General features: G+C 47.4%; 1 protein-coding gene across 1 annotated transcript in view; it reads right to left on the bottom strand.

The window, feature by feature from the left end:
• b4galnt3b (beta-1,4-N-acetyl-galactosaminyl transferase 3b) overlaps positions 1-19,893 on the bottom strand; it is a 123,519-nt gene extending 103,626 nt beyond the window's left edge. The window contains exons 1-2 of the mRNA XM_084335233.1: positions 19,475-19,893; positions 2,824-2,879 (exon numbers count right to left, since the gene is read on the bottom strand). Of these exons, the coding sequence (XP_084191359.1) occupies positions 2,824-2,879; positions 19,475-19,610 (192 nt within the window). The 5' untranslated portion in view covers positions 19,611-19,893. The remainder of the gene's footprint in view (positions 1-2,823; positions 2,880-19,474) is intronic.
• Positions 19,894-20,541: the final 648 nt, after the last annotated feature.

The following is a 20,541-nucleotide window of genomic DNA, read 5'->3' as shown; positions in this document are numbered from 1 at the left end:
TCCCTGTTCCTCCTTACCCCTCTCCCCTGTTCCTCCTTACCCCTCTCCCCTGTTCCTCCTTACCCCTCTCCTGTTCCTCCTTACCCCTCTCCCCTGTTCCTCCTTACCCCTCTCCTGTTCCTCATTACCCCTCTCCCCTGTTCCTCCTTACCCCTCTCCCTGTTCCTCCTTACCCCTCTCCCCTGTTCCTCCTTACCCCTCTCCTGTTCCTCCTTACCCCTCTCTCCTGTTCCTCCTTACCCCTCTCCCCTGTTCCTCCTTACCCCTCTCTCCTGTTCCTCCTTACCCCTCTCCCTGTTCCTCCTTACCCATCTCCCCTGTGCCTCATTACCCCTCTCCCCTGTTCCTCCTTACCCCTCTCCTCTGTTCCTCCTTACCCCTCTCTCCTGTTCCTCCTTACCCCTCTCCCCTGTTCCTCCTTACCCCTCTCCCCTGTTCCTCCTTACCCCTCTCCCCTGTTCCTCCTTACCCCTCTCCCTGTTCCTCCTTACCCCTCTCCTGTTCCTCCTTACCCCTCTCCCCTGTTCCTCCTTACCCCTCTCCCTGTTCCTCCTTACCCCTCTCCCCTGTTCCTCCTTACCCCTCTCCCCTGTTCCTCCTTACCCCTCTCCCCTGTTCCTCCTTACCCCTCTCCCTGTTCCTCCTTACCCCTCTCCCCTGTTCCTCCTTACCCCTCTCCCCTGTTCCTCCTTACCCCTCTCCCCTGTTCCTCCTTACCCCTCTCTCCTGTTCCTCCTTACCCCTCTCTCCTGTTCCTCCTTACCCCTCTATCCTGTTCCTCCTTACCCCTCTCTCCTGTTCCTCATTACCCCTCTCTCCTGTTCCTCCTTACCCCTCTATCCTGTTCCTCCTTACCCCTCTCTCCTGTTCCTCCTTACCCCTCTCTCCCTGTTCCTCATTACCCCTCTCCTGTTCCTCATTACCCCTCTCCCCTGTTCCTCCTTACTCCTCTATCCTGTTCCTCCTTACCCCTCTCCCCTGTTCCTCCTTACCCCTCTCCTGTTCCTCCTTACCCCTCTCCTGTTCCTCCTTACCCCTCTCTCCTGTTCCTCATTACCCCTCTCTCCTGTTCCTCCTTACCCCTCTCCCTGTTCCTCCTTACCCCTCTCCCTGTTCCTCATTACCCCTCTCCCCTGTTCCTCCTTACCCCTCTCCCCTGTTCCTCCTTACCCCTCTCCCTGTTCCTCCTTACCCCTCTCCTGTTCCTCATTACCCCTCCCCCTGTTCCTCCTTACCCCTCTCCCCCTGTTCCTCCTTACCCCTCTCTCCTGTTCCTCCTTACCCCTCTCTCCTGTTCCTCCTTACCCCTCTATCCTGTTCCTCCTTACCCCTCTCTCCTGTTCCTCATTACCCCTCTCTCCTGTTCCTCCTTACCCCTCTATCCTGTTCCTCCTTACCCCTCTCTCCTGTTCCTCCTTACCCCTCTCTCCCTGTTCCTCATTACCCCTCTCCTGTTCCTCATTACCCCTCTCCCCTGTTCCTCCTTACTCCTCTATCCTGTTCCTCCTTACCCCTCTCCCCTGTTCCTCCTTACCCCTCTCCTGTTCCTCCTTACCCCTCTCCTGTTCCTCCTTACCCCTCTCTCCTGTTCCTCATTACCCCTCTCTCCTGTTCCTCCTTACCCCTCTCCCTGTTCCTCCTTACCCCTCTCCCTGTTCCTCATTACCCCTCTCCCCTGTTCCTCCTTACCCCTCTCCCCTGTTCCTCCTTACCCCCTCTCCCTGTTCCTCCTTACCCCTCTCCTGTTCCTCATTACCCCTCTCCTGTTCCTCCTTACCCCTCTCCTGTTCCTCATTACCCCTCTCCCCTGTTCCTCCTTACCCCTCTCCCCTGTTCCTCCTTACCCCTCTCCCCTGTTCCTCATTACCCCTCTCCCTGTTCCTCCTTACCCCTCTCTCCTGTTCCTCATTACCCCTCTCCCTGTTCCTCCATACCCCTCTCCCCTGTTCCTCCTTACCCCTCTCCTGTTCCTCATTACCCCTCTCTCCTGTTCCTCCTTACCCCTCTCCTGTTCCTCCTTACCCCTCTCCCCTGTTCCTCCTTACCCCTCTCCCCTGTTCCTCCTTACCCCTCTCCCCTGTTCCTCCTTACCCCTCTCCCCTGTTCCTCCTTACCCCCTCCTCTGTTCCTCCTTACCCCTCTCCCTGTTCCTCATTACCCCTCTCCCCTGTTCCTCATTACCCCTCTCCCCTGTTCCTCCTTACCCCTCTCCCTGTTCCTCATTACCCCTCCTCTGTTCCTCCTTACCCCCTCTCCCCTGTTCCTCCTTACCCCTCTCCCCTGTTCCTCCTTACCCCTCTCCCCTGTTCCTCCTTACCCCTCTCCCCTGTTCCTCCTTACCCCTCTCCCCTGTTCCTCCTTACCCCTCTCTCCTGTTCCTCCTTACCCCTCTCCCCTGTTCCTCATTACCCCTCTCCCCTGTTCCTCCTTACCCCTCTCTCCTGTTCCTCCTTACCCCTCTCCCCTGTTCCTCCTTACCCCTCTCCCCTGTTCCTCCTTACCCCTCTCCCCTGTTCCTCCTTACCCCTCTCCCCTGTTCCTCCTTACCCCTCTCCCCTGTTCCTCCTTACCCCTCTCCCCTGTTCCTCCTTACCCCTCTCTCCTGTTCCTCCTTACCCCTCTCCCCTGTTCCTCATTACCCCTCTCCCCTGTTCCTCCTTACCCCTCTCCCCTGTTCCTCCTTACCCCTCTCCCCTGTTCCTCATTACCCCTCTCCCCTGTTCCTCCTTACCCCTCTCCCCTGTTCCTCCTTACCCCTCTCCCCTGTTCCTCCTTACCCCTCTCCCCTGTTCCTCCTTACCCCTCTCCCCTGTTCCTCCTTACCCCTCGGTCCAGCGCTGCTCTTCTCCAGATGCTATCCTCAGCGGCAGGACTCACACCTGTACAAAGGTGTATAGAAAAAGAAATAGATACATCAGTATAGTCTTTATGTGTCACCCGTCCACTTGAAAAGGATCTGTGAGAATGATTTATTCTAAGAGGACATTTGACATTGAGTCATTTAGCGGACGCTTTTATCCATTTACGTACAACAAGTCAGCAGATTCAGATTATGCAACAAGTACAATGGAATTCTTACTCTCCATTTGCTCCACTTCAATGAATAAAAAGCAACAATTTACAGAATAAAAGAGCAGGCATTTATATACAATAAACAATCAACTAATAAGTACAACTAAGTAAGTATATGCAAATAAAAAAAAATATGTAATAGAAATAAGTACACAAACATGCTAGAATAATTGCACATTATATTGATGCACTTGTGTGCAGTAAAGCAGGAAGGGTACAACTCTGGCAGCTAAGGGTAAGTAACATTGTTCGTCAAACAGTGTCGAACTTGAGTGCTACAGTCTTGAGTGCATAGTAGTAAAGACATAATAGCATTGTAGGTAGTAATAAAGGCAAGGTAGTTTCCTTAGTAGCAAAGTGCACAACAGTAACCCAGAACTGAAGCCTTAAAGACTGTAATGTACAGCAGGGCAATGTCCTACTGGAATAGACTTCCACAATATTTAGTTTCAATTACCAGTAAAGTTGGATTCAAGAAGAGACTAAGAAAAGCTGTAATGCAGAAAGAGATTGATTTTATAATCTGTGTCTGATTAATGAATTCTTGTGGTGGGTTATGTATTCATTTGGAATGTCTTTGTCTAATGGTTATGAGGAATATTAGTATATGGAATGTCGAGCTGTTTTTGAACAAGTTTGAGTTTTCTCTGAGATGTTTCCGTTTGTTGTTTTATTGATATTTGTTGTTTTGTTGATATTTGATTTGTTCTATATTTTTGTTATTGTTCTATATTTGTTTGTATATTTTATTGGTGTTTTATTGATATTTGTTTTATTTTATGTTGTTTTATTGATTATTCTTGTTTGATTTGTATATGTTTGTATCCAGACCCCATGAAGAATAGTCGCTGCTGAGGCAGTGACTAATGGGGATCTGAAATAAAGAAATAAAGTAAGTTCCTGATTTTGAGAGGAACTTAAATGTTTTACTAGGTCTCAAACACTAATGACATAGAATAACTATCCTAGCTTAGGTCTCAAACACTACTGACAGAGAATAACTATCCTAGCTTAGGTCTCAAACACTACTGACAGAGAATAACTAACCTAGCATAGGTCTCAAACACTACTGACAGAGAATAACTAACCTAGCCTAGGTCTCAAACACTACTGACATAGGAGAGAATAACTAACATGCACACCCATAGCCTTCTGTACAGTTTCTCAAATCCATTCTTTACCATGTGTGGGCATAGCTTCAATTGAAGCTTTAAAATCAGCACACATCTCATTATGAGCACAAGATGTTACATGGCTGTGTGACGGATGTATTCTGTAGGAGGTTCTTCATGAATTACAGATGTTATCAGTGTGTCAGATGCATTTTCAACATTGCATTCCCAGAAGCTTTTGTTAGTCAAGACAATGAAGCAGAGTGTCCCGCTTGGGTTCCACCCACCCACTGTTTCCACTTCCAACTACTACTGTCGGCTGAATGCAGCCCAACTCGTGCTTGTGGAAGGTGCTTTAATGGAGAGGTTATCTAGTGTTGTGGAAGGTGCTTCAAATTGAGAAGTTATCTAGCTTTATCTAACTGGAAGGTGCTTTGATAGAGATTAGAATAGAATAGAATAGAATAGAATAGAATAGAATAGAAATACTTTTATTATCCCGTGGGAAATTAGACACTGCAAATCGCTCAACATTTAAACATTTAGACAGGACCGGTCACAAATTAGAATAATAACACAAATCAAATCAAGTTGCCTAGGATAAGAGTAGAGTAAAATAAAATAGGATAAAATTAAATGAAATAAAATATACAGAAATAAGTACAGTAAGAATATACTGAGCATACTGAGCATGGGGTAAACAATATAATTATAATTTAAATCTAACTAAATGAAATATGAAATATATATTCCAGTATTCAGTGTAACTAGGTGCTTTAGGTAGTGTATGCTTTAGGTAGTGTATTGTCCTCCTTGGGTTCCAATATGACTTAGATCAATGTCTGGCAGCCGTCGCTGCCCCCTGTTGTGGAGCCTGGAGGCCGCTAGTCGCGTCCTCCTGCCACTATTGAGCTGCCACTCTGTGCTCAGTGATGCAGTGAGGCACAGTGATGCATTATATCAGTGGTGCCCAACCAGTCGATCGCGATCGACAGGTAGATCGCGGGCTGATTTCAAGTAGATCTTGATTAATAAAATTTGATTATAAAAAAAAAAAAAAGAAAAAAAAAATATTTTGCTAAATCAACTCTTCCTCTCCTTGTTAACTACAACAAGCAATGCTGTTTGTTATTTAAGATGAGGTCGGACTCGGCACTGACAGATTTGTGTTCATTATGCTGCTTTTATAAAGCCTCAAATGACGGCTTACAATATACAATTTTGGCTGGTAGCTCTCGGGCTAGGTGGTAAATAAAAAAGTAGATCTTGGTTCAAAAAAGGTTGGCCACCCCTGCATTATATAGTCTGATGGCTGTTGGAATGAAGGACTTCCTGTGCCGTTCAGTGCTGCATTTGGGTAGTGTGAGCCTAGCACTGAACATGCTCCTCCTGTCAGCCAAGTCTGTGTATAGTGGATGGGTGGGGTTTTCCCTGATGGCCTGGAGCTTAGCGAGGCTCCTCCTCTCCGCCACCCTCGCTAGAGAGTCCAGTTCAACCCCAACCACGCTGCTGGCCTTCCTGACCAGCTTATCCAGCCTGGTTGTGTCCACTGCTCTCAGTCCGCTGCCCCAGCAGGTCACAGCATACAAGAAGGCGCCTGCCACCACCGACTCATAGAACATCCTCAACATCCTTGTACAGACATTGAAGGATCTCAGCCTTCTGAGGAAGTAGAGTCGGCTCTGGCCCTTCTTGTATAGTGCTTCTGCATGTTTTGACCCGTTCAGTTTGTTGTCGATGTGCACACCGAGGTATTTGTACACCTCAACCATGTCCACATCAACTCCCCTGATGGAAACGGGGGTCACGGGTGCACTCCTCCTCCTCCCCAGCTCCACAACCAGTTCCTTGGTCTTCGCCACATTTAGCTGCAGGTGGTTTTTGTCGCACCATGTGACAAAGTCCGCTACCAGTTCCCGGTATTCCCTCTCGTCACCGTCCTTTATCCATCCCACTATCGCAGAGTCATCAGAAAACTTCTGAAGGTGGCAGGACTCTGACCGATAGTGGAAGTCGTTGGTGTAGACAGTGAAGAGGAAGGGAGAGAGGACTGTCCCCTGTGGGGCCCCGGTGTTGCTGACCAGTCTGTCTGACACACAGCTCCGTAGGCGCACGTACTGTGGTCTTCCAGTCAGATAGTCCACAACCCAGGACACCAGGGGGGCCTCTACTTGCATCGCCTCCAACTTCTCACCCAGTAGCCCAGGCCTTATGGTATCGAAAGCACTGGAGAAGTCAAAGAACATGATTCTCACAGTGCTCCCCGGCTTGTCTAGGTGAGTGTAGGCTCGGTTCAGCAGGTAGATGACAGCATCCTCTACCCCCAGTCGGGGCTGGTAGGCGAACTGGAGTGGGTCTAGGTGGGGTTTGGTCACCGGGCGGAGTTGCTCCAGGACTAACCTCTCCATGGTCTTCATTATGTGAGAGGTTAGAGCCACCGGCCTGTAGTCCTTGGACGTGCTGGGACGCGGGCACTTGGGGACAGGGACCACACAGGAGGTTTTCCACAGTGTCGGGACTCTCTGCAGCCTCAGGCTCATAGCTGGAGCACATCACACAGCTGAGAGGCACAGGTTTTGAGTACCTTTGGGCTCACCCCATCAGGACCCGCAGCCTTGCCTGCGTGTAACTTGGCTCAGCTGTGTACTCACCTGGTCTGCAGAGAGCCATACTGTGGGGGTTTCAGGTGTTGGGGGGGGGGGAGGAGCGGGTCTTCAAGCCGCAGGGGGCAGACAGGCTGCACCAGAGATGGGGGGGCGTGGGCAGTTGGGGGGATGGAGGGGGGGGGGGGGGGGGGGGGGGGTTGCTCGTGTTGAAGGGCTGAGAGGTGTGGGGGTGGGCAGGGCAACTGAAGTGGGGGGGGCAGACTCGCCGGGGCCGCTGTGTCAAACCTGTTGTAAAACAGGTTTAGCTCATTAGCCCGGGCCACATCTCCATCCACTCCCCTTCCCCCCGCCGGTTAGATGTTATCTAGCTTTATCTAACTGGAAGGTGCTTTAACACATTCTGTGCCAAAAATGACATATTACGTTTTTGCCCGACAAGCGTTGAGTGCCAGAAACGACATATTACGTTTTTGGATCGTTTGATCTTTTTACTTTGATCCCCGCTCTACAGACCTGCCGGGAGCGATCTGCATCACTTAGGCATGTCCCCACACATTAGAACGGCAATGCTGATCGACTATCACCAGGTGGCAGTATCGTCCGTGTCTGAACTGCAATGGCTTGGGGCTGATAGTCAGCTTCACTTTAATTTCTCCTCGGTTACACACTCGGAACAGAAATTCACATTGCTCGCCTCGGAATTCCGTTGCATAAGCGTATTTGACAACCGAAACGTGTATAGACATATACACTGGTAATCGCAATGGCGATGCGATGACTTGGAATTATTCTTCTTGGAATACCTTCTGGCTAAGGTAAGGTACATTCCATGTCTATTTTACCAAATCTGAAATGTGTTTTTCTAACAATCACAGTTCTGTGTTTCACCGGACGAAAAACATGGTTGGCAAACACGATCAGAGTTTTGAGTAAAACCCCCCCCCCATGATGATTTTGTGATGGTACATATATACATGTCATATACCTTTGATTTGGGAATATTTGGAGTTTCATTGGATCAGCCAGAACGGTTTGGGCTTATTGCACATAACGCGTTTTATCTCGCGATCTATGAAAAAAGACTGGATTCTCTTGGAAATGTGCGATGTTTAGCGTGTAATAAACTATAAACTACAGCGTGTGGAAACAAACTATTATTCCCATCTTGCACTACAAGTAACGTTTGTCAAAATGAGCCACACCATGTCTCCACAGCTGTAATACAGAACACACACACAACTTCGCAAACCTAGTGAAACGACAGCGGAAACGACTATAAGGCTGGGACCCTCACAACACAACGCACAAACAGCGTGGCAGTCAAAGTGTTAATGGAGAGGTTATCTAGCGTTGTCTAACTGGAAGGTGCTTCAAATTGAGAAGTTATCTAGTGTTGTCTAACTGGAAGGTGCTTTAATGGAGAGGTTATCTAGCTTTTTCTAACTGGAAGGTGCTTCAAATTGAGAAGTTACATTTCGTTCTTGTATCACGTTCTGCTCTAGTGGGATTTGACCTCATGACCTATATATCACTAAAAAGCTTCCGCTACATGCACCTTCACTTGTCCGGCCACGCCCATTTCTGCCTATGAATATAAGCGAGGGGCGTGACTGTGCTTCTTCCTTCCCTCATCTTTTCACTTTCTGAAGTGTTTTTGCTATAGGCGCACGTCAGCAAAGTGATACTACTAGCTTTAGATTCAGGTTTTTTGTGTTGCTATTTTTGTTTCCAAGAATGGCATCACCATCGGGAGCCGGGAAAAGATTTTCAGGGCTCCACCAGCGATTCTCCATCGCGACCTCCTCCGTGCGCCGCAGGGGCTCCCTACTCCCACGTTCGTGGCGAGGGGGTGAGCCCCGGTGGCGTGCGGAGCTGAGTGTGCACCGCCCAGAGGCCGCTGAGCACCCCTCTTTAATGAGGAGGTCCTCCGGCCATGGCATCCCCATTGGGAGACCCCCGACCAGCCCTTAGGGACCGGCGCGCCCTGGTCTGTCCGAGCGGCATAACAGCGTTTTATGCGGTCGGCTGGGAGGGAGTTTACCTGTGCCGAGAGCCAGGTGAGCGCCGCTCGTGAAAATGAATAATCTGCCAGCTCGAGGGCTCGTGTGCATTTCCGGGGGGAAATGGCGGGGCAGATCAAGCGTCAACATGGGGGCTTCACGCCCGATGGGTGGGCCACCGTGAGCCGTGCTTTTACAGACCGTCTCAGTGGCGCCTCCTGTGGTGTTTTGATCTAAACGTGTACCTTCCCCCTCTTATTTGAAGAGGAGCGGCAGCGTTGGAGGACACACGACTAATCCTGGTCGCGCCGGACCGGATCAGTTCAAGTGCTCTTGTTACCTGTCGGCCTGGGTTAAGGGAGCAACCTTCTGTTTTAGGGTGGTTGTCTCACCGGTATGCCGGTGGTGGAGTCAACTCACTGGCAGAGTCCGGGTTCGACCCCGACCCCACGAGAGTATGCCCCCGCATGATTATGACGTCTGCCAATTGTGTCAAACTCTTTCTCTGAACCCCGACCCCGCGAGACACTGGCTTACTGGCGGGGTCAGGGTTTGTGGCAGAGTCAGTTTACTGGCAGAGTCGGGGTCCGGGACCCCACGAGATTATGACCCCACGAGATTATGACATTGTGTACACGGCATGCCGAATGCCCTCCCCTCCCTCTGTGGGTGGGCCGTCGGGGTACTGTTTTTACAGTCAGCCCCTCTAGGCGCTCTTGTGTAGGGTTAAGGGATCAACCGCCTCTTTTGGAGTGGTTGTCTCCCCGGTATGCCAGCTGACCCCACAGGATTATGGGAGAGAGCTTTGGAGGCTCGTCCTCGGAGTTTCAGAGCCTCCTGATCGGAGTGTATATTCCACCGCAAGCCAGCAACAAGGTTGCGCTCTCCAGACTACACAACGAGGTAAATAGAATACAAGTGGCTAACGTTAACGCCGCCATTTTAGTACTGGGAGATTTCAATAGCGCCAATCTGAGAAAGGTATTGCCTGACTTCTATCAGCATGTGACTTGCAACACCAGAGGCGGTAACATCCTAGATCACTGTTACACGCAATTTAAAGGTGGCTACAAGGCTCATTCTGATAGTGGCTTTGGTAAATCAGATCACGCGTCAATTTTTCTTTCACCAAAGTACAAACAGAGAATTAAAAGTACTCCCGTAGTCTCGCGAGAGGTGCAGAAATGGGATCTGACGTCAGAAGAGACGATCCGGTCAGTGTTTCACCACACAGACTGGAATGTGTTCCGCGACACAGATAACATTAATGTCTACACGGAGACAGTGCTGGACTATGTTTGTACTAGGGTGAAAGAAACAATCCCCACTACCAAAATGAAAGTTTACCCAAATCAAAAACCCTGGGTAGACAAATCCGTCCGTGAAGCTCTGAGAGAGCGCACCAAAGCATACAATGACGGCCTAGTGGCAGGCAACATGAATGACCACAAGGTGGCGCGACACAACGTAAGGAGGACAGTGTCAGAGGCCAAAAGGCGCTACAGGGATAAAATTGAACTCCAGTTTGAACAAGCTGACTCTAGAGCTATGTGGCAGGGGCTCAAAACGATGACAGACTACAAAGGCGCCTCCCTCAAACTGAACAGTGACATCTCCTTAGCAAACGACCTCAATACCTTCTATGCGAGGTTTGATGCTGGTAATAACAACACCAGCTCACAAGCCTCGGCAATGGGGGGGGGGGGGTCGGCTGCTGATGGAGGCGCAGTGTTCAGGGTAACAGAGCATGAGGTGAGGCGGACCTTTAAAAAAGTGAATATCAGGAAGGCAGCAGGTCCGGACGGCATCCCCGGCCGCGTCCTAAAAGTCTGTGCCGACCAACTGGCCCCAGTATTCACTGACATATTTAACCTGTCCTTAGAACAGGCTGTCATCCCCACCTGCCTGAAGAAGTCCACTATTATCCCTGTACCCAAAAAATCCAAGCCTGCTTGCCTCAACGACTACCGCCCTGTAGCTCTCACCTCCATAGCCATGAAGTGCTTTGAGAAGCTAGTAAAGGGCTACATCTGCTCCTCCCTCCCCATCAACATGGACCCCCTGCAATTTGCATACCGCCCCAACAGGTCCACGGAGGACGCCATATCCCATGTGCTGCACACAGCAGCATCACACCTGGACAAGAGGCAGGGGAACTATGTGAGAATGCTATTCATCGACTACAGCTCGGCATTCAATACCATAGTCCCCTCCATACTCATAGCCAAGCTCAGGGACCTGGGCTTGGGCTATGACCTCTGCCAGTGGGTCTTGGACTTCCTGACTGGCAGACCCCAGGTGGTGAGAGCAGGCAACTGCACCTCCTCATCCATCACCCTCAACATAGGGGCCCCCCAGGGCTGTGTTCTGAGTCCCCTCCTCTACTCCCTGTACACACACGACTGTGTGGCTCAGCGGAGTAGCAATACAATCGTCAAATTTGCTGACGACACAGTGGTGGTGGGCCTGATCTCTGCCAACGACGAGAGGGCCTACCTGGAAGAGGTCAAGGTCCTGGCGGGATGGTGCCAGGAAAACAGCCTCTCCCTGAACGTCAGCAAAACAAAGGAGATGATTGTGGACTTCAGGAGGTCGGGGGTCAAGGACTACAGCCCCCTCAGCATCGACGGGGCACCGGTGGAGAGAGTCAACAGCTTCAAGTACCTCGGAGCCTACATATCCGAGGACTTGACATGGACCACACACATTAACAGTGTGGTGAAGAAGGCACGACAACGCCTCTACTTCCTCAGGCGCCTAAGGAAGTTCCAAGTCAGCCAGAAGATCCTTAAGAACTTCTACTCATGTACAATAGAGAGCATCTTGACCGGCAACATCACCTCCTGGTTTGGGAATAGCACTGCACAAGACCGAAGCAGACTACAAAGAGTGACACGTTCAGCCGAACGCACAATTGGAGGGGGGCTCCCCACCCTCCAGAACATTTACTACAAGCGTTGCAAGGGCAAGGCTAAGAGAATCATTAAAGACTCCAGTCACCCGAACAACTGCCTCTTTGAACTGCTGCGGTCAGGCAAGCGATACCGGAGTCTCAAGGCGAGCACAGAAAGACTCAGAAGTAGCTTCTATCCCCAGGCCATCAGGCTGCTAAACGAACAATGAATGAACACTACACAACAACAACCACCAAACGCACATAGCACACACATCCACACGCACACACTCACTTTAAACAAACACACTGTAGCACCCACTCCACACACTTTATAGCACACACCCACTTTAAACAAACACACTGTAGCACCCACTCCCCACACTTTATATTTATGGATGAAGGATTGCACTACAACTCGTACACCTTACTGTAAATTGTACCTAAAATTGTACCTCATCCCATTTCTGCTTTGCACTAGATAGTACTGTACATTAGTACACTGCATAGTATTGTGTATTGTATATTATATGGTAACTCAGAACATTGTACATATGTCTATACCGAACACTGTGACCTCATTTTCTTCTTCTAAATTCATGCTATATTATGTTATTATGTTATTTGATACTATCTTGTCTAGCACAGTCTCTGGAGCGTAACAGTAAGAAGCATTTTGTATGAAAGTATTCTGTACTTCTGTATGACAACTATTAAAGAACTTGAACTTGAACTTGAACTCCTCAGGGAGTTTTTCAGAGCCTTCTCCTCAGAGTTTTCAGAGCCTCCTCCTCAGGGGCAGGGCTGTACACTGCAACGAGATGGTCGCAAATTGCGCCCTAATTTAGTCCGTGCGAGTTTAAAATAATATCTGGGGGCAAGCTTGCGAGTACTGATTTCAACCCTTCATTCGCATTTCACTCCTAAATTAATCCATACAAATTGGATACAAAAGGCATGTAGATTTATAATATTTTAACTTAACTAGGCTACTTTTGCGTATACAGTCATTATATTCCAAATAAAATAAGTCCCGAGTCGAGACTCCGTGCTACTCCCAACGAATCCCAATAGTATGCAACTGCAGAGCCGCAGAGCAAGGGCGCTTTCAGGTCCGGTCACAGGCCCGCTCAACAGCGCCCCCCACCCAACGGCTGAATTGCCAATGGCTGAATTGGAGTATTGCACTGTGCAGGCACAGAGGCCCCGCTCTGCGGCTCTGCAGCTGCATGCTTCTCGCAAAATCCAGTGTCAGTAGACTACTCTTAGTACATTTTCATTAAATTATTTTTTAAAGCATCTTCATGGTTTAATAATGCAAACATATGTTGCAGCCGGGACTTATTATAATCATCTATTGGCGTGACTGTATGCATCAAAGGGTTAAATCAAGCATTTTTAAGTGCTTTAGAGGAAATGTCAAAATATCGCGATATCATTTAGAGGCCATATCGCCCAGCCCTACTATAATGGTAAAATAGTTATTTAAAAATGTTCCCGTAAAAAATATCCTTTGCCCCTAAATTTCTCATTTAGGGGCAAGTGTGCCCCTAGTGAAAAAGCTTAGCGTACAGCCCTGAGGGGGTCCACGCCTGGAGAGGTCTCGATGTCACGGCCTTGTTGACCTCACCAGGTCCCTTTTGTCAGGTCCTGGCTCCTGGACTCGGTGGCAGGCCTGCCTTTGAGTGGTCCATGGGGCTGGGACCTCCTCCGCGCCCCGCTGCTAAGGCTTCGCTTTATACGTTTCCCTCGTAGCGAGAGGGACACGCGGTGGGGTAGGCTAAAGGCTTGGGTCCTTCTGTCCCGCGGTCTACTCACCTTGTGCGTTTTTGGGTGCTGTCCCCTTTTTTCGCACAGTCAGTGTCCTGCCCCCCCCCCCCCCCCGGACCCTCCCCAGTGTTCTGATGGTTATAAGGGGACCTCAGCGGGTGCATTTGTCGGGCTCTCCGCGTCCTGCTCCGTTCCTGTGTCCCACTAGAGCAGAACGTGATACAAGAACGAAATGTAACGAAGGTTATCCTATAACCCTAGTTACATGAGTTCTTGTGAGCGTTCTGCTCCTCACTCACTGAGGACCCCTTATTGTCTTCCGAATGAAGGTCAAGACTCTGGAAGGAAGAAGCACGGACAAGTGAAGGTGCATGTAGCGGAAGCTTTTCAGTGATATATAGGTCATGAGGTCAAATCCCACTAGAGCAGAACGCTCACAAGAACTCATGTAACTAAGGTTATAGGATAACCTTCGTTATCTAGCGAGGTGCTTTAATGGAGAGGTTATCTAGCGTTGTCTAACTGGAAGGTGCTTCAAATTGAGAAGTTATCTAGCTTTATCTAACTGGAAGGTGCTTTAATGGAGGTTATCTAGCGTTGTCTAACTGAAAGGTGCTTTAATGGAGAGGTTATCTAGCGTTGTCTAACTGGAAGGTGTTTTAATGTATAGGTTATCTAGCTTTGTCTAAATGGAAGGTGCTTTAATGGAGAGGTTATCGAGCTTTGTCTAACTGGGAGGTGCTTTAATGGAGAGGTTATCTAGCTTTGTCTAACTGGGAGGTGCTTTAATGGGGAGGTTATCTAGCTTTGTCTAACTGGAAGGTGCTTCAAATTGAGAAGTTATCTAGCTTTATCTAACTGGAAGGTGCTTTAATGGAGGTTATCTAGCGTTGTCTAACTGGAAGGTGCTTTAATGGAGAGGTTATCTAGCGTTGTCTAACTGGAAGGTGCTTTAATGGAGAGGTTAGCTAGCGTTGTTTAACTGGAAGGTGCTTTAATGGAGGTTATCTAGCGTTGTCTAACTGGAAGGTGTTTTAATGTATAAGTTATCTAGCTTTGTCTAAATGGAAGGTGCTTTAATGGAGAGGTTATCGAGCTTTGTCTAACTGGGAGGTGCTTTAATGGAGAGGTTATCTAGCTTTGTCTAACTGGGAGGTGCTTTAATGGGGAGGTTATCTAGCTTTGTCTAACTGGAAGGTGCTTCAAATTGAGAAGTTATCTAGCTTTATCTAACTGGAAGGTGCTTTAATGGAGGTTATCTAGCGTTGTCTAACTGGAAGGTGCTTTAATGGAGAGGTTATCTAGCGTTGTCTAACTGGAAGGTGCTTCAAATTGAGAAGTTATATAGCTTTATCTAACTGGAAGGTGCTTTAATGGAGGTTATCTAGCGTTGTCTAACTGGAAGGTGCTTTAATGGAGAGGTTAGCTAGCGTTGTCTAACTGGAAGGTGCTTTAATGGAGGTTATCTAGCATTGTCTAACTGGAAGGTGTTTTAATGTATAAGTTATCTAGCTTTGTCTAAATGGAAGGTGCTTTAATGGAGAGGTTATCAAGCTTTGTCTAACTGGGAGGTGCTTTAATGGAGAGGTTATCTAGCTTTGTCTAACTGGGAGGTGCTTTAATGGGGAGGTTATCTAGCTTTGTCTAACTGGAAGGTGCTTTAATGGAAAGGTTATCTAGCGTTGTATAACTGGAAGGTGCTTTAATGGAGAGGTTATCTAGCGCTGTCTAACTGGAAGGTGCTTTTATGGAGAGGTTATCTAGTGTTGTCTAACTGGAAGGTGTTTTAATGGAGGTTATCTAGCGTTGTTTAACTGGAATGTGCTTTAATGGAGAGGTTATCTAGCTTTGTCTAACTGGAAGGTGCCAACGTCCCGCCGGCGGGACCTTTTTAGGATGATTTTCCCACCGGCACTTTGGCGACCCCTAGTGGCTCGGGTGTGCACATTTTGTAATACAATATATATATCGAATTGAAGGCTTATTTGTTGCCTGTCGATAGCAGACAAAATCCGTTCAGCGGTTCTCGAGTTACATGCCAGTACTTGAGGCTTGTGCAAAGTACACGGTATTGCGCAAAATACCACTCCCGACTCTTGGCGCAGTAGCTCCGTCAATCTAGATCCGATCTCGAAAATTATTGTGGATCATTGTAGCCAATGAGTGTGGCTTACCAATGAAACACCATGTGGGGATGTATGAATCTAAAAAACGAAATAAAACTAATGAGCGAAAACAGGAAGAGAAAAACAACTGAATGAATTGAAGTCTATGAGAAAACTCAGTTTTTCCTTTGTACACAGTTTACCAAAATCACTCCTAATCACTCATTTCTGAATGGATCTTTATGAAATTTGGACATGTACTACATAAGGCTTCAGGCTATGGGTCCGTATGGATTTGTAAGCCATACCACCTTCTGGGGAAATACTACATCTGGACTACTAAACTACTACAGAAAAACTTGAGTAACAAGTTTTTCTACAACAAGTTCAGACCTATGTTACTCTATTACGTTAACACTAAAAGTGAATATTTTTTCTGGAATCAGAAACTTCAGAATGTCATCTTTCAAAAGAAACCAGGCTCATGCATGTGCTATAAGTATAAAGTATGTTGTTTTGGTTTGCAAAAAAAGTATGCAGTCCTCAAGTTCAAGTAAAAAAAATTGCCACTTTTCTGCCCGCTTGATAAGAGGTTAATGGAGAGGTTATCTAGCTTTGTCTAAATGGTAGGTGCTTTAATGGAGAGGTTATCTAGCTTTGTCTAACTGGGAGGTGCTTTATCTAGCTTTGTCTAACTGGAAGGTGCTTTATCTAGCTTTGTCTAACTGGGGGGTGCTTTATCTAGCTTTGTCTAACTGGAAGGTGCTTTATCTAGCTTTGTCTAACTGGAAGGTGCTTTATCTAGCTTTGTCTAACTGGGAGGTGCTTTTATGGAGAAGTTATCTAGCTTGGTCTAACTGGAAGGTGCTTTAATGGACATGATATCTAGCTTTGCCTAAGTGAACAGTGTTTTAATGGAGAAGCTGTCTAGCATTGCCTAACTTGAAGGTGCTTTAATGGAGAAGTTATCTAACTTTGTCTAAATGTTAAGTGCTTTAATGGAGAAGCACTGGATGGCATAGTTGACTCAAATACACAAAACGCATACAGGCATAGAAAACACATAATTTTTTTATCCTCTTCTATCATCTTTAAATTACATGCTATGGTGTGTATTTTCAGGCAGTGCCACAGGGCAGTGTGTGTGTGTGAGAGAGAGAGGGAGCGGGGGTTTAAACATTGGTGGTCTGGAAGTCTGTCATTATCACAAGGGTGGAGATCCACAAATGCACTCCCTTGTGACATGGAGCCAACGTTGGCAGCACACAAAGCATTTCTAGAGTAATGGTTGAGAGAAGAAAGAGAGATATTTTTAACCAAGAGGAACCTTTTCTCCCCTCATCTCCTCTTAACTTCATCCGTACAACACTGCCCTGCAGAAGCTAACCGCAGTGACTACCATCTTTTTCCTAAATTGAGTTATAAGTGAGATTTAACTTCTCAATATTCGTTTTATCTTGTGACAACGTTTCAGAATTCAATCTAGCTTTGTTTTAGAGAAAAGGGGTAATTGCAGTAACTACAATGTCACTGGATAGTCAAAGAACTTTAAAGCCATTTTCTCAGTTTCATTGTTTGCATAGTCACTGCAGTTAGCTTCTGCAGGGCATATGACACTGTATGAAAACATGTACAGTAGTGCTGCTGTATATGTCGTATACATTTCCATATTAATATTTACTGCATAATATATCAATATCTGTCTGAATATACCTACATATAATCCTCCATACCTGCACACAACCCATATAACTCTGTATGATAGCACAATAATGCTGCATATACCATATATTCTTATCGTATATATCTATCGACATCTGTCTGTACATACCTGCATATAATCCTTTTTACATATCTGTAGATACTATATCTATATCTGTACATATACCTACCCAGTGACTCTTACTAGTTACACTGCTGTATGACAGTAGTATGACAGTTACTATCATAAATGTTAATCTAATTACTCCTCTTCGTCCCCAGAGCCTTTAGGCCTACTGGCTCCAGTTCTCTGTTTAATAGCCAATTAGCTAATAGGTTAATTGGAAAATAGGATAAATAATGAGTACTGCGATTCTCAAGATGCTGCACGTTCCATCACCATACTACAAAACAAAAACAAGCATTGTGGTCTTGGGCCGATTTATCTTGCCTATAAGTTCTCTATGAATGCTTCCATATATCTCATCACCCTCTGGCCCCTCAAAACTCGTTTTATTTGTTATTCCCTATTATTCAATGATCGCATTACCATGGCTGTCACCTTTCTGTGGGGCGAACTGAGGTTATTCCTGTAAGAGGAATGCACGTGATTGCGTGTAATCACGTGTAGATTGCCTATGCCTAGTACTGTAGTTCCCTTAAAACAGCGAGGCGTGCGTGTACACGCCAGGTGTCGTCCACTATGTGTGTGTGTACATAGCATTGTTGACGTTTCTCCTGAGCACACAAACACTCACGCCTACATCCTCCCTTCGCCCGGTGCGGCGTCACCTTGATGTTACACTGGCGAGTGAGTGGGGCACGACATGTGGAGGCTCCATCAAGGTGACGCCGCACCGGGTGAAAGGCTCGAGGTGTAAAGGCTCCAGGGGGCCAGGCACGTGCACACAAGAGCCCAAGGGGTGCTTGAGCACCTGCCCTTTTGAGCCTCGTAAAAAAGTGCCCTTTTAAAAAATATATATATATATTTGTTTACCGTTACGCATATAGACTGCCCTTCCAACTGAAAAATGTCAGGATAGAATCAAAATATTAGGTAAAGAGAGAGAGATGCCCCATATTCCATTGCAGTTTGCATGGCCTCCTCAGCGTGCCTCTCCGCGGACCTATATATTTTATGCATAGCGTGGTGGTGATGATGATAGAAACCGCTGTGGCACATACAGTTGAATGCTGGTATTACACTCATTGAGGGACACGAAGAAGTCAAGTCCGATGGGATTTGGGAATCTCAAATACAAATCGGGATTGGAATAAAAAATGCATTTATATTAAACAATACAGAATATACAGCACTTCTTGGGGTCTGTAGGGTAAGCACTTATTCCCTCCCCCCTGAACATTTATGGAGATGTATGGGCCTTTTAAGTCAGTGATAAAAGTGTCTTTCAAGGATAAGTGAGCTCCTGCACTGATTATTATAGTTCAATATTTGATCACCAAAACCCCCCAAAAAGCATAAAAAAGCCCCCCCCCCCCCCCCCCCGAAAAGGGCCCTTAAAAAACGGGCTTGCACGCTGCGTGCGCTCGGTTAAAACACACACAGGTAAAGTGCCCTTTTCAGCCTTTGAGCACCTGCCTCTCTAAAGTCCCTTTGAGCACCTGCCCCTCTAAAGTCCTGTGCACGTCCCTGCAGGGGGCTCGAGGTGTAAAGGCTCCAGGGGGCTCGAGGTGTAAAGTGGTCGAGGGCAGGAAGTTTGGAAAGCCAGTGTGAAGAATCTACACGTCTCTCAGAGTGTAAACATTGTGCTCTGACCCCATGCTCCCCACCCCCCCCCCCCCCCTGTAAGACACACACTAAAAAAAGTTTGTATTTTGTACTTTTGTTGTATATTGTATACATTGTACAGTGTTTGGTCTTTATTATTTTACTTTTGTTTACCATATGAAGCACAATCTCAGGGGGGCTCTGCAGAACCAAGCATTTCACTGTAATGTATGCAAAATACAGTAAACACTTGAAAACACACACAGTCACTATTGTTGTTTCACCTGTTGTTGAATCCTGCTGCCAGACAACCACCAATGCGACGATGCCTTTCATGTGATAAATAGCTTGATTAACATTATATCATCACTAGTCAAAAACAACAACACTATATTCATTCCATCTAGTGGGACACAAACATGCGCACACTTGCTCGCAGTCCCGAGACCTGTTGCTAACTGGCCAGTGGCCACTGCGAGAACTTACGGGTCTGGGAGCTCCATGCATTTGCAGCAACAAACTCATGATACACGGCCAGGACGCCCAGCGCCAAGATCGCCCCGAAGAGAAAGTATTTCCCGTTGCGTCGGAGTTTTTTCAGGGGGAAAAACGACTGGATCATTTTGGTTCCTCGGCGAGATCTCCAGAGATATGCATCCGCCGGGCGGCCGCTTTGTCAGGGGACCGACCGACCGACCCACCGCACCGCCTCCTGTCCCACTACTCTGCGCCCTGAAAAGTCCCCAGCGCCGAATCCGTAGCTCTCATCCCGTGAATAATCCCACCACCATCACGAACGAGCAGTCATCCGAAACGTAGACTTTTTAGATCATCTGAGAGTTTACTAAAATAGTGCCTCTACTCTCCGCAACGAGGAGCTTGTTGTAGTCCTGCCACCGCGCTGTCGTCCCACACAAGCGGCACAAACAGGGACTGAATGAGCAGTGAAATCACACACTGCAGGAGACAGACAGGGGACATCCAGGGGCGGGGCTAGGCATGGCCGCACCCATCGGTTCTTTAGGCTAGAGTTTACCTGAGAACAGGTAGGACTGTTTTCTTTTTTTCTTTTAACATCTGTTGACAGAGTCACCTGGGGAGCAACAATAACTTGGTCATGACGACAAGGTCCTTCTTTAGCCTTTGGCGTGGTTTATTATTTCACACATAGCTTATGCACCATCCATGAGACCTTCTCTACGTCTCTACGTCTCATCTACGAGACCTACGATGAATTGAAAATGGGGGACCCTGATGTAAACAAGACGAAAGTCTTTCTCTGGTCTGCATCCCCTTAACAATTGTATGTATTGAGCTGTACTGTACTGTACCCATTCTGCAATCTGTTAATAAAGTTTTCAATCAATCAATCAATCTCTCTGTGAGAGGCAGTGCCGCAGTGGCGGACTGGCCATCGGGACATTCGGGACAAATCTCGATGGGCCGGAACCAAAGTGGGCTGGTCCAAAAAAAATATATATATATATCGATATTTTTTTTTTGGGGGCCAGTGTGTGGGCCGCCTGTACGTTAATGCCAAGCAAGCAGTGCAA

Source organism: Notolepis coatsorum (assembly GCF_963971535.1).
Source record: "Notolepis coatsorum genome assembly, chromosome: 18".
Taxonomy (NCBI): domain Eukaryota; kingdom Metazoa; phylum Chordata; class Actinopteri; order Aulopiformes; family Paralepididae; genus Notolepis; species Notolepis coatsorum.
Note: the sequence above shows the minus strand (reverse complement) of the source record. Positions and strands in the feature narration are given on the sequence as shown.